The sequence below is a fragment of the Sebastes fasciatus genome, chromosome 3 (genome assembly GCF_043250625.1).
Source record: "Sebastes fasciatus isolate fSebFas1 chromosome 3, fSebFas1.pri, whole genome shotgun sequence".
In the NCBI taxonomy this organism is placed as follows: Eukaryota; Metazoa; Chordata; class Actinopteri; order Perciformes; family Sebastidae; genus Sebastes; species Sebastes fasciatus.
The window spans coordinates 37,939,992-37,954,828 of record NC_133797.1 but is presented as its reverse complement, the minus strand read 5'-3'; the positions used below and the strand labels follow the sequence as shown (position 1 = coordinate 37,954,828).

The following is a 14,837-nucleotide window of genomic DNA, read 5'->3' as shown; positions in this document are numbered from 1 at the left end:
ACAGAAGTTTATTTTGAAAGGAAACTATGCATGTAACAAGCGTATATTGACACACCGTCCCTGATCCGTCCAAAAGTAACACAAGAGGGGTACTCCATGCGACAGTCTCCGATGCCGAGGGACACTGACCAAGCAGCAGTGACGAGTTGGGAGTGAAAATGTGTTGGTTTGACCTGAACAGTAAGCAGCCATGTTGAGATCTGTTGAGGAAATACCAAGCACCGCCCATCAGCCGGAGCACAGCCAATAGGAATGCTCTCTCTCTCTGAAATGACCTGTGATTGGCCAAAAATCTCCCGTCACAAGCAATATGCAGAAAGGTTATTATAGAACCTTTGCCTGATGATGCAAAAACATTCTGCCTACTGAAGCTTTAAGTAAAGAGGTAAAAATGAAACACCAAAGTATGGTTTACATTTTGTACTACGGTGTCATTTGCAAGTGCCTTCATCATTTCAAGTGTTAATTGTAAAAAGAAATGTGGTTTAAAGAAATCTACTAGCCCAGAGTCAATTTTTACTTGCCCCAATACAAATATATAACCCCTATTACCTACAATCTCTCAGAACACGGGAGTTTCTGGTCTATCGCTGCATCGAGCGGTTAGTTTGTTTGTGTTATTGTGTTACTTTCTGATCTGAATTAACTTGGCGTCCACAGAGCAGAACATTTCTTAGTTTCCTACCGGTACTCATGTCTGCTTCTCCAAACTGGGAGTACACCGACCGTCATCTAAGTTACTGTATGTAACGGTAATACACTGACTATAAGGATGCATTCATACTGTACATGTAGCAGCATCATGCAGAAACCTAGGTCAGGTCACGATGGATAAAGTTTTTAGAAGGGCTTGAAGGGAAAATAGCATTTTGATGCTTAAACACAGGAAATAATAATAATGGACCTGGACTTTATAAATAATAACTTTTACACCTTTCTGCAGGTGGTCAATGGCTTGTTTCCTTAAGGTTCTCTTTGTAAATGGAGACCGTTGAGTTTAACATATTGTGTACCCTGAATGTATAAAATACTTTTAAAGCTTTTCCTACCTCTTAATAGTTGATCAGACTTTTTTTTTTTTAAACTCCATTTGTTGCATTATTGCACTGCTTTACAACACCACTAGTGGTCAAAAGCTCCTCAGGGCACCTTTAATTCCACTCATTCACATTTCTACTATCAGTACGGATAAACATTCCCTTCATATATTTTTTTGTTTGCAACCCAACAAAGCAGTTTTAAATACACAAAAGTACAAAAATAGGGTTTCTCTTGAACATCTCTGTAAAGCAGTTGTTCAGAAACCTCTGTAACTTTTCCACATTGGTGATCCCAATACTCATTTCTGAACTGGGGATGGCGTGAGAATCACAGACCGGTACAGTAGAAATCTATAAATAAGTTAACCTTCCAATTCCCTTCCACCCAAGTGATTTCTCAGTGCATCTGTAGTGCTCATTGTCCTAACAAGGTGGTCCAGGCTTCTTCAAGTCTGTCCAGTATTTCACCAACTCTTGTGAAGTCCCGAGAATGTAGGTGATGATCTTGGAGTATTCACAGCGATCATATCTTCTGTTATAGGCCTTGAACTGGGAGGGATTTGGCGGCGATGTGGGTGCAAGTCCTAGCTGTTTCATGCACATCCCAATATAAGCGTCCTCTATGTTAAAGGGTTTGATTGACTTTGAGACCTCCACAAATTTCTCTGGTAGATCGTTGGAGAAGATATATCCCATGCCTAGGGTGTAGGTCGGGTATCGGGGATCTGGGTACAACTCCTCAGAGACGTACCACTTGGAGCTCTTTGTACGGACGACCGGCCTGTTCCACATAAGCATCCCAGTCAGGTAATTCTGCTTGGGGATGCCTGGCTTCTGCAGCATTATCACCAAATTGTCAATGTTCAGGAACATATCCGAGTCAACCTTCATGGCGTACGCTGCTGTAGGGCAGCGTGTGGCCAGCCAGTCCATGATCACCATGGTTTTGGTGGTCAGATTGAGGTAAGTGTCCATGAAGTCACTCTGGATCAAGTCGTGGTGCTGTAGATTCTCCTGTTTGAGCTTCTCCTGCTGCTGCTCCACAGCAACTCCTCCAGAGAGGCCCAGCATGAACAGAGTGAGCACCACGTCGCCCTGGACCAGGCTGACGTTGCCCCACGTCTGCCGGATGGCGTTCCGAGCTGCCACGTTTCCTGGTGCAACTGGAACCATCAGGACCAGGAAAGGGGGCTTGGTCTTGCACACCTCTTTGTTATCCATAATAAAGTGGTAGTTGTGTGGGTGGGCGTGATGGAGCTGAGCGCCTGCAGGAGGCACAGTAGGAGAAGGAGGCACCGTGGGAGTAGGAGGCACAGTAAGAGGCACCTTGGGAGTGGGAGGCACAGTAGGAGTAGGAGGCACAGTAGGAGGCACAATGGGAGTAGGAGGCTCAGTAGGAGTAGGAGGCACAGTAGGAGGCACAATGGGAGTAGGAGGCTCAGTAGGAGTAGGAGGCACAGTAGGAGGCTCAGTAGGAGGCTCAGTAGGAGGCACAGTAGGAGGCTCAGTAGGTGGTACGTAAGTAGGGAGTTCTGTGGTTTCATAGATTTCATTTTGTGTAATTGCTTTTGGTTTGGGATGGACACGTTTAGGAGAAGATAGACTGACCATCCTATGGTAGTGCTCATGGAGTGGAAAGCCGTCCCACCATTCCAGCGAGGGTCCGGACTGAGTGTAACACAAGACGAAGAGCACCAGACAGAGCAGGAGCAGGAACCGGAACCAGGAGTGCAAGAAGAACGACTTCTTCTGATGACCCACGCTCTCAGCAAGTTGTCTAAAAAGATAAGAAAGACAAAGTTAAAACTGGTGGGAACTTATTGGGGAAACAAGGCCTATAGAAAGAAGGCTTGGTCACGCGCCATATCTCAGGGGGTATAACACATGTGCAGTAAAATCTTGCCTGCACTCGCTGAAATTGAGCCAATCGCAACGCACAACCTCAGCTTCAGTTACACTGCGCATGTGTTATACCCCATACCCCAAGACCCATGTCCGTCCGTGACCCAGCTTCCTTTCAATAGGCCTTGTAGGGAAACAGGATGTATAAATCAGTGACTTAGCTGTGGGCTACAACCGTTTTTGTTCACATTTTGTCAAATTGTCACCATTAAAATGATGCTGAATTAGCCATTAGCAGCTCCTGTTTGCAATGTACTCAAGTATGTACAGTCAACTATCACTGGATTACTTTGATATTGAAGAAGTCTTCAAAACATGATGCTTCTCAGGCAACTTCTGGAGTATAAGGAGTGTCTTTGTGAATGAATTCTACTCATAGACTGTATATAGAAAGTGGATGTAGTCGCCTTGACGTCACCCATTGGTTTGTGGACTTCGGTTTTGAAGCCTGGAGTTTGTCTTGGTTTTTGGCCATCACCATCTTGTTTTTTTGCAACCATTAGTGGCACGAGACGGTGGAGTACAACCGAATGCTGAATAAGAAATTTTTACTAGGGCTGAGACGATACACCGATCTCTTGATTCAATACAATCACAATACTTGGGTGTCGATTTGATATATGTTGTGATTTTTAAGCTTTGCAATTCGATAAAACGATTTATTGCAATTTGTTTAGTTTTTTAACACTAGAACATGGGAAAAAGTTGAGTCATACACTTCTAGGGATTTGTACTTTGGAAAATCTCTAAATTAATACAGAAAAAATGTTTTATTACCAGCATTTCAGAGATGTCCTGAAGTCCTAAACGTAATTGATTAACCATTTCGTCAATCCACAGAAAATGTATTAATCAATTAATTAACTACTCACCTCAAATGTTTTCAGAAACATATTATAGTGTACTGTTTAGCTGTAAAATTAGAGTTTGTGACCCGGCAACTATGTTGAGATCAGTTGAGAAAATACCAAGCACCGCCCACCAGCCGGCGCACACCAATAGGAACGCTCTCTCTCTGAAATGACCTGTGATTGGCCAAAGTCTCCCGTCATGGGCTAGATTTTTTAAAGCCTAAAAACAGAGCCATGAGGAGGTGCAGAGGTCTAGTTTTCTCTCAGAACACTTGAAATACAATAATCTGAAAGGTTGTTATGGAATTTTTGCCCAATGATGCCGAAAACTTTCTGCCTACTTCAGGTTTAATTAATACATTTAAAAAAACATTTAAAAAGTATTTATAAATATAAAGTAAAACTGAATATATGCATGGAACGTCATTGTTCTTTTCTATTAGTCTTTTTAAAAACAAGGTGAATCAGTGATTTTTAAATAGTTTTTTAAATTCAAGTTTTAATAATTATGTTTGCTATTATGTCTTATTCTCATTCTCATATTGTTGAAGACACCTATGAAAGCTATCAATGCTGCTAATAGCTGATATAACTTAGTTTTGTAGCTGTCTTTCTAGTGGAGGTTTGCATCTCTGTCTGTCAGTGACTGGGCTGAGACTTTATCTCTGGCATCTGTGGTTTTTCTCAGTAACCCGGACTCTCTCAGTTCCTGATGGATCAGATTTGCATTCCTTCTCTGTTATAGCATGTGACAGCATTGATGGTATCTGCAGCAGTCAAAATTGTAGCACATCAGTCTTGCCAACTCAGCCTATCAGCGATGTGAATCTGCACGCCAGATCAGTGTCACTGAAAACGAAGTATAAACTGACTTTGAAGAGATAAGTTGTGGTATGTACTTGGGGTCTTTTTATCTCCCTGCAGCCTCTTGACTCTCCACACCACCCGGAGGACACCGGAGGACACATGTTTTTTTTCAGATTACCTGACTCATGCGCTACTGTCTGGATATAGCAACAGTTTTATAAAAATATATTTTTTTTTTAAATCACATTTGCTCCAATCTGCCTACTGCTGCTTTAAACAGAAGAGGAAATAAATAAGCGAATTAAAGTGTCAGTAGTCAGTATATTTTTGGCATCATTGGGCAAAAATTCCATCACAACCTTTCAGCATATTGTTATTCAAGTGTTCTGAGAGATAACTAGACTTCTGTACCTCCTCATGGCTCTGTTTTCAGGCTTGAGAAAATCTAGCCCATGACGGGAGACTTTGACCAATCACAGGTCATTTCATTGAGAGAGCGTTCCTATTGGCTGTGCTCCGGTCATGTGACCGGAACCTGGCGTTCCTTAACCAGATTTCACAATGGCGGCCTCACAAACGTTCTCATTTAACAGCTGAACCCTGCACTACAAGATGATTCTGAAAACATTTGTGGAGAGAAATAGGCATTACAGTAACAGAATATTGATTCATAGATGATCAGCGCTGCCTAGTTTGACCGTTTGGTCGGAGTTCGCGAGTGATTGACAGCCGACTCTCATAGACAGCAGATGGACAGCAGACTCCAGATCTGCTCTTACTGCTTATTTTCCTCCGGTATGTAAAATCTTGCAGATGCCGTTAGGAGCACCAGAGAACACCGGAGGCACATGATTTTTTCCAGGTTACCTGCTTCATGTACTGTCACGATATAGCGACCGTTTTATAAAAATAACTTTTTTTAAATCACATTTGCTCCAATCTTGCCTACTGCTGCTTTAAACAGAAGAGTAAATAAATAAGCAAATTAATACAAATATAAATAAATAAAGAAGGAAATTAAAACAGAAATATCAATTTATGTCACATTTTATCAATTAATTAATGGCTACATTTATTTTTAATATTATTTTTGCTACATTCATTTATTTATTTACGGAGTCATTTAATTATTCATTGATTTAATTTTGATTTTGGCAGATTTGGACTGATGGTCGGATTAACATTTAAAGATTTGTCACCCTGAACTCTGGAAAAACCAAACAATTAATCAAATAAAGATAATAGGATTAATATCAAAGAAGGTTTATTGTGATGTTTTCTCCTGTATTTTATCATGGAGAGGAGCAAAATGCACAAACCACTTTTTGCAGCTTGATAAAACCAGATGAGGACTACACTGTAAACAATTGGTGTTTATTTACAGCAGGATTTCAACAGTATTAACCTGTTATTGCTAAAAACAGTGCTTTACTGTTAATACAAAAGAAAACCTGTTAAATAAAACAGCACTTTACTGCTGATCAACTGTCTAAAGGATCATCAGTAACAGTTTCATGCAGTATATGTTTAATTCTGGGACCTGATCTGCTCATGTGAGGCTTGTACATTGTACATGATTGTAAAATCAGTGAATTAGCTTTACTGTTCTTCACTCACATGTTGTTCTGGTTTGCATTCTGTGCTTGTAGCCAGCTAGAGACAGACATTTTGGGAAAAGTGTCAACAAGTCTATTATAGCCTTTTTCCTAACAAGTGCCTTTAATTGTATTTAGTGTGACTATTCCTGTCTGTAACCTGCTAAGTCTATTCATCTAGGCAAAAAATAATGTTGTATGTAAAAAATACAACCTAAATAGTGCATTAAAACACATCAGTAAGATAATGTAAAGGAAAGGTGAAAACAGCTATATAATGTATCTTTAAACAGTAAATTAACTGTAAAATACTGTGAAATTAATAAAAAAAAAAACAGTTCAAACTGTATTTTTCATTAACAGTACAAAGCTGTACATTTCGGCGACAGTATAATAATGTTAATTTTACAGTAACATAAAGGCAACCCAGTTCTTTACTGTTATTTTACTGGGAGATTCTTAACAGTGTAGGCAGCCAGCAGGTTTCACATCACAGCCCGCAAACAGACACCGAAACACGCAACAACAAATGGAGCTGCGACCTGCAGACACCTGCTGCTGCTGGAGCTGCAACTTTAAAGAGAGCAAAGAGCGTCGGAGCTTACTGGTGTGGAGCAGAGATGCCTTCCTGGAGCGAAGCCATCGGGAGAGAACAGGTGAAATGTGTTTAACAGCAGTTCAGCAGCAGCGTTACTGGACTTCAGCTTAAATACACCTCCACATGAGGAAGGGTGCGTTGGATGTATGGCTCAACGAGAGGAGTAGGACATGTGGTGGTTTGAGGAAACTGGCATTAACTCAGAGCTTCAACCCTTTTTGGTGCCTATTGCGAAATTCGGATTTGGATGGGGGTTTTTTGGGGGTTTTTTTAGGTACACTGTAAAAAAAACCCACATTTTTTTACATTTTTTTCAAGAAATTTAAATTTTTTTGTCTGTATTTCAAAATGACAGGAAAATTTTTTAAAAATGACATGTTTCATTTGTGATTTATATGCAGGGTTTGACTGGGACAAAAAATCCGCCCTGGCATTTTGGCCTAGACCGGCCCATCACCGGTTATCTGTGCTGTGTGTACCACGTTTTGTTGAAGGCTCTGTTAAAGGGACTGTTTCTAACTTTCAAAATTGCTTGTTAACAGCGACACCTTAGGCCGTTAAGTCAACGAAAGACAGCGTCGGGCTCGTGCTTGTGCTCGCTCTAAATAGACATGAACGGAGGACACAGAGGCACATGATTTTTTTTCAGGTTACCTGTCTGATGTACTGCTGTCAGGATATAGTGATCGTTTTATAAAAAATAACTTTTTTTAATCGCATCTGCTCCAATCTGCCTACTGCTGCTTTAAACAGAAGAGTGTTTAGAGAGTAAATATAAAAAATATTGTGAAAACAATATTAGGATCTTATAATCCAGATAAAGTCACATTATATGAGACAACACTTTGTAGTTTATTGTTGTTTTAGTGTGTAGAAATACCACAGTGACCATGCAATACATTTTCAGAATACAGTTTTGAAGTTGTGGTGGTGGAGGGATGAGCTGGTTTTAATTTGGGGAAAATTCCAAAACAGGATTTTCTATTTTTTTCTGAGTATTTGTCATTATACTCTCCTGTGTGTGTGTGTGTGTGTGTGTGTGTGTGTGTGTGTGTGTGTGTGTGTGTGTGTGTGTGTGTGTGTGTGTGCGTGCGTGCGTGCGTGCGTGTGTGTGTGGGGGGGAGGCAGACAGGTAGCTCCATGATCCGCGGTGCGCCTCTGTGCGTAAAATACGCACCTGGATGTTTTATAAAGAAGTGCCATCGTGGTTCCGATTGATTCATTATTGCTGAACAACTAACAGCTCGTGTCTTCTAACTTCTTCTCAGTCAGCTGATGAACACGGTAGAGTGTATTTGTCCTGTAACTATGGGATACTGATAACAACTTGACGTTTCTCCGATAGTTCTCTAAATCCATCTAAAGTCGACTGTCAAGAATTTCCCAGTAAAATAACAGTAAAGAACAGGGTTGCCTTTATGTTACTATAAAATTAATATTATTATACAGTCGCTGAAATTTACAGCTTTATACTGTTAATGAAAAATACAGTTTGAAATGTATTAATTTCACAGTATTTTACAGTTATTTTACTGTTTAAAGATACATTATATAGCTGTTTTCACCTGTCTTTTACATTATCTTACTGATTTGTTTTAATGCACTATTTAGGTTGTATTTTTTACATACAACATTATTTTTTGCCTAGATGAATAGACTTAGCAGGTTACAGACATAGGAATAGTCACACTAAATACAATTAAAGGCACTTGTTAGGAAAAAGGCTATAATAGACTTGTTGACGCTTTTCCCAAAATGTGTGTCTATAACTGGCTACAAGCACAGAATGCAAACCAGAACAACATGTGAGTGAAGGACAGTAAAGCTAATTCACTGATTTTACAATCATGTACAATGTACAAGCCTCACATGAGCAGATCAGGTCCCAGAATTAAAAAAAAAACTGCATGAAACTGCATTAATAATGTTGAAATCCTGCTGTAAATTAACAGCAATTGTTTACAGTGTAGTAAAAATGCGAGGAATCTGTGCGTCACAAGCCAAAACCAGAGAACTTGTTTCACTGTGATGGTCAGACTGAAGGTCTGATTGAAGGATTTGAAGTTGTCTTACCTGTTCAGGCAGCTCCCACCTGAGCCACGCCGAGGAACCATCATGACTGCTGCGACCCTGCCTTCCTTGTTTCCTTGATTCCTCCCTCTTTAGATCCTTCAGCCTGAGTTTGATAATTCCGAGTGTGACGATCTTATTAGGTCCACTAACTACCCATAACTCCCACGCATCATCAACTCCTCTACTACTCACGGGACTAACATACAAGACTGCAATAACTGAAACTTGAATGAGGGAGAGGAGAAAAGAGAGAGACGGAGAGAGAGGAGAGAGAGAGAGGGAGCTGTCCTCCCACATTCTGTTTTCAGGTGTTCACCTAGTTTTACGCACACACACGAACACACACATATATACACACGCACACTCACACACTCATTCACCGCACCAGTACAACCATGGCAAAGTAACTGTAAATAACAACACCTCCAATTTGAGCCCTTATTTTTAGTGTAAAGAAGTACATTCTGAAAATGTTCACAATTAATGAACAGTTTACAAAACAGTTCTTCTCAGTTGTCCTGGCAAGTTCTTGTATTTTCCGCCATGATGAGTCTGATAGTGGCGCTGAATATCAGATTCCTTGAGCACTGAAAGGTGCAGTGAACACACCGAGCACACTGGCTTCCCATTTACCTCTGTGAAGAAATAGGAACTAATCCATTTTTCTTGGACAACCCGACACTGTTTGTCCATTTTTCTCCGTTTTGACAAAGACATTTTCCTCCGGCGGCTCCTGCATGAACAGTACGGCTTGACAATAGGGATGCTAATTTTGTCGAGTGTCCGACAAACCGCGTGTGTTTGTGCTACGTTTGCAACTCTAGCTGCTAGCTGTGGTTTCATTCCCGCCATTGTCACAATAATAAGGCCTGTCAGCGCAGCATAACTTTAGCGAGTGTCTGACAGACACTCGTGTGTGTGGCGGCGGTGGTGAGTGTGGGGTTGTTGGTGGCGTTATAGCTGTGAACGTAGGTGTAGCAGTGTGTGTACAGCTCATTTGTCGGTGGATAAATGCTACGAGGCTACAACTCCTCAGCTCCGCTCCGCTCAAGCGAGCTCAAGACGGGAGCCGACTTCCTGTATCCCACAGCTCCGGCTCAGACTCTCTTAAGGTGGGCTGTTAAGGTGGACCAGCTTTTCTCCTTTAAGTGACGAGCCGCTCCTCTGAGTTTTGCTCAGCTTTTTAATTCATTATTAATATTTCTTTTGACTGTTTAAACAATAGCGTTAATCAGTTAAAGTTCTTAACGTTGGTTAACGGTTAATTATTAACATCCTGTGACGGACCCAGGGCCTCTTCCAGGGCTAATGTGCTGTTTGGTGCTGTTTGGTGCTGTTTGGTGTTGTTCGGTGCTGTTTGGTGCTGTGCTGTGCCTGTGTGATGCAGTGGCCAGTGTGCTGTTTGGTGCTGTGCTGTTTGGTGCTGTTTGGTGCTGTTCGGTGCTGTTTGGTGCTGTTTGGTGCTGTTTGGTGTTGTTTGATGCTGTTTGGTGCTGTGCTGTGCTGTTTGGTGTTGTTTGGTGCTGTTTGGTGCTGTGCTGTGCTGTTTGGTGTTGTTTGGTGCTGTTTGGTGCTGTGCTGTGCTGTTTGGTGTTGTTTGGTGCTGTGCTGTGCTGTGCTGTGCTGTGCCTGTGTGATGCAGTGGCTAGTGTGCTGTTTGGTGCTGTGCTGTTTGGTGCTATGCTGTATGGTGCTGTGCTGTGCCTGTGTGATGCAGTGGCTAGTGTGCTGTTTGGTGCTGTGCTGCGCTGTTTGGTGCTGTGCTGTTTGGTGCTGTGCTGTTTGGTGCTGTTTGGTGCTGTGCTGTTTGGTACTGTGCTGTGCTGTGCTGTTTGGTGCTGTGCTGCGCTGTTTGGTGCTGTGCCTGTGTGTTGCAGTGTTCCGGTCCCTGGTTGGTTGGAGCTGGAGGTGAAGGTGCTGATCGAGCGATTGGAGACAGCTGGCCGATATCAGTGCATATTTACCTTTTATTTGAAAAGGATGTGTCTCTGGTTGGTACTGACAGGAAGGTGCCGGTGACCATACTACGTAACACAGGATCGTGTGACTCATTCATCTTTTGTTCTTCCTTTATCCAAGGAAACGAACACGGACACAGACACGGACATGGTTTATTTGTTAGGGATAGGCATGTTTGTCTTTCAAGTGCCAATGCATAAACTTGTGCTCCGTTCAGAGTTGTTTCAGCCAAGTTGATACTTGGTAATGATGTGGCTGGAGGACGTGTCTGAGCTGATGAGTCAGCACAACCTGTACTTGTCTTGGGTTGGTGACGGGTTAAAAATTCTTAAGTAGTCCTGGCAGCCAAATGGGATTTGGACGGTTGTCACTAAATTGTCAAACAATAACTTATTATTGACTAGCTTCACACCTGTTAGATCAATAATGTGTGGTTAAACATGCAGGTCAACATACCGTTGAAATAACATCCTGGTTCAAACCTACTGAGAACAAGCAGGTGTCCAGAGGCTGCACTGAGCTGCTGATAGAGAAAGTCAACTTTATAATGCATACATACTAGGGCTATCAATCGATTCAAATATTAAATTCTGATTAATCACATTATTGTCCATAGTTAATCGGGATTAATTGCAAATTAAGCACACATTTGTATCTGTTTAAAATGTACCTTAAAGGGAGACCTGTCAAGTATTAAGTATACAACATGGGAGTGGGCAAATATGCTGCTTTATGCAAATGTATGTATATATTTATTATTGTAAATCAATTAACGACACAAAAGAATGACAGATATTGTCCACAAACCCTCACAGGTACTGCATTTAGCATAAAAAGTATGTTCAAATCATAACATGGCAAACTGCAGCCCAACAGGCAACAACAGCTGTCAGTGTGTCAGTGTGCTGACTTGACTATGACTTGCCCCAAACTGCATGTGATTATCATAAAGTGGGCATGTCTGTAAAGGGGAGACTCGTGGGTACACATAGAACCCATTTACAGTACCGATACCAGTATTTCTCTTTGCCAAAAGACCCTTGTAAACAGCTCCCGGTGCGACTGTCGACCGGTCCGCCGCAACCACGTCGTGCCGAAGCCCAGGTAAAGGCGCCAGGGGTCTGCACAGTATCGGACCCGATACCCGATACTGGTATCGGTGCATCCCTAAATGTGACACTGTGTCAAACCCATCGGCGTCACTTTACGGTCGCAGTAAACACGTGGTTAACGTTGTGAATTCAAACAAAAACAGGCACTAAAACCACTCAGGTGTAGGAAAACACATCATGGTTGGGCTTAGAAGTACTACGTTTGTAAAGTGAAACTTAACAGTAGTATAGGACTGGTGGCTTTGCGCGTGCATGTGAAATGCGCGTGCACGTGAGCGTGCGCGTGCGTGTGTGTGTGTGGGGATACAGGTGAACCCTTGGTGACCCTGGTGTCCTTTTTGTAACCCTAGGGCTGATGTTAATTATTGGTAGTTGTCCAAAGGTGTCTGCTGTATGTGTTATCAGTTGCTCCACAACAAAAAAGAAGACCCCATCCTGTGGATCCTGATGCAGATAAAAAATACAGGTGTATACCAATATGTGTCTTTATTACCGTATCATTAAAAGTTCAAACAAACCCCTGGTCCCTGTGACCAAATGTTTTTGCTTTTTGGTGTTTCCACAGAAGACCCATACTGTTGATCCTGAGTCAGATAAAAAAAAAAGTCGGTTGTATCCAAGATGTTATCAGTTGCTCAGTAAACAAAAGAAGACCCCCTCCTGTGGATACTGGTTCAGTGAACAAAACACAGTTGTATACCTATATGTGAACTCCGTTGTATCCAAGAGGTGTCTTTTTTATTACAGTATCATTAAAAGTTCAAACAAAGCCTAGTGTGCTGTGGTCAAAATGTTTATGGCTTTTGATGCTGTGGTGGTTGGTACTGTTTGCAGGCTATAGCAGCATGGATCCTGTAACCATATGTTTGTTTGTGAGAGGGTGTATGGATTAGCGTTGTTCGTAGTCGATATTAACATGTATCCAGGACAAATGGTGTGAGAAGGGAAGTATGTCATCTCCTTCATGTCATCTCCTAAAATTCTTTATGAGATGTATCTGTGAGAGGGGGTGGGGTATGGGGTGGTATTGTTTGTAATAGATATCAGCATGTATCCAGGGACAAATGGGGTGGATGTGAGCGGGATGGGGGTCATCTCTTGTATGCCATCTCCTAAAATTTTTTAGGAGATGTATCTGTGCTGTAATGATTTGTTAACATTTTAAATTGGTAGATGTGTGTTAGTACACCACTAATTTTGCTTGTAGTCATCTCCCAAAAAAAAAAAAGCGGTGCAATGTCGGTAGAGTTACAATATAGTGGGTTTTTAAAAAAAAAAAAAAAATTTATGTAGTGTGAATGGGGCAACCTCAAGGCCTGTCAACCATGCGTATTCATGAGATGTCACTAGTTCCATCTTTTACCTACACTTTGTGTATATAGTCAGCATTCAGCTGAGGTCGTGTTTACCAAACTTCACAACTTTTGAAGAGGACGCTTTTCCTAACGCCACTCTTGCATTTTGCACATTAGGTACAGTGTTCTTTTCTTTGGATGCTTCATTTTTGGCGTCTGTGAACATAGAGCTGATGTGACTTGCCAAAAAGCCCCAGTTTTGTCTCATCTGTCCAAAAGACATTCTCCAAGAAGCTTTGTGGCTTGTCAATATGCATTTTGGCATATTCCAGTCTCACTTTTTTATGATTTGGTGTCCTCCGGGGTTGTCTGCCATTAAGTCCACTTTGGCTCAAACAGGAGAAAATGGCTCATGGACTACTACTAAAACACTATGAATACTATAGAACTAACTAGCATTGTTAGAAAAATAATTATTAATGGGACAAATTTCTTTGGTATTTTAGCGTGCGATCAACTGCCTAAACACATCAGGCTGCTTGGAGATGGTCTTATAGCTTTTACCTTTAACATGCTTGTCTATAATTTTCTTTCTAATCTCCTGAGACAACTCTCTCCTTAGCTTTCTGTGGTCCATGTTCAGTGTGGTACACACCATGATACCAATGTTTAATGTGTCCCTATGGTCAAATTATTTTCAATCTTTTCTAGGGGTACCATCATTTTTGTCCAGGCCAGCTTCATTAGTTTGTTTTTTTAAATGATTCTGAACCAAAATTCAAAAACATTAGCTGATTTTCATTAGTTCATTTTCAATACATTTTTATTTATTATTACTTTTTTGTCAGTTTCAAATTATTTCAGTGACCATTGTTTTTTTTTATTCTTTCTTTAACGGAAGGGTACCAACAATTTTGACTATGTGTGTAGATGCACACACACACACACACACACACACACACACACATACAGTATATACATATGTCTATATCCACACCCGCTTACATATAGATATCCACTTAGACACAGCCAATGTTTAATGTGCCCCTATGGTCAAATTATTTTCAATCTTTTCTAGGGGTACCATCATTTTGTCCAGGCCAGCTTCATTAGTTTGTTTTTTTAAATGATTCTGAACCAAAATTCAAAAACATTAGCTGATTTTCATTAGTTCATTTTCAATAAATTTTTATTATTACTTTTTGTCAGTTTCAAGTTATTTCAGTGACCATTGTTTTTTTTTTATTCTTTCTTTTAACGGAAGGGTACCAACAATTTTGACTATGTGTGTAGATACACACACACACACATACAGTATATACATATGTCTATATCCACACCCGCTTACATATAGATATCCACTTAGACACATTCGCTTACACAGTTATCTATTCTATTTTACAGACAAAAAAAAAAAAAAAAAAAAGGACATATTTACATCCCTTTAGTTGACCTTTTTGTCGACATTACTTATTAATTAATTTTGTTTAACTCCAATCCTCACCCTGACTCAAAGTAGCCCACCCATGATCAAAAATGATATTCTGTTCTTTTATTTCTATTAACATCCCTCTCAAGAACCCACTGATGTTTCAAAAACATTTT

The 14,837-nt window shown here is 40.9% G+C and overlaps 1 protein-coding gene across 3 annotated transcripts; it reads right to left on the bottom strand.

Annotated features, from left to right (window-relative positions):
- Window positions 1-210: 210 nt before the first annotated feature.
- Window positions 211-9,141, bottom strand: LOC141764991 (beta-1,3-galactosyltransferase 5-like). 3 transcript variants are annotated; one of them, XM_074630784.1, is made up of 3 exons: window positions 8,867-9,141; window positions 2,459-2,817; window positions 211-2,398 (listed from the first exon to the last, which is right to left on the bottom strand). In XM_074630784.1, exons 1-3 carry the CDS (start codon window positions 8,908-8,910, stop codon window positions 1,464-1,466), a joined length of 1,338 nt encoding a protein of 445 aa, XP_074486885.1. In that variant the 5' UTR covers window positions 8,911-9,141; the 3' UTR covers window positions 211-1,463. The 3 variants fall into 3 exon arrangements, with proteins under 3 accessions (XP_074486885.1, XP_074486882.1, XP_074486884.1); XM_074630781.1 differs by having other exon boundaries at window positions 211-2,817; XM_074630783.1 differs by lacking the exon at window positions 8,867-9,141 and adding an exon at window positions 6,801-7,067 and having other exon boundaries at window positions 211-2,817.
- Window positions 9,142-14,837: the final 5,696 nt, after the last annotated feature.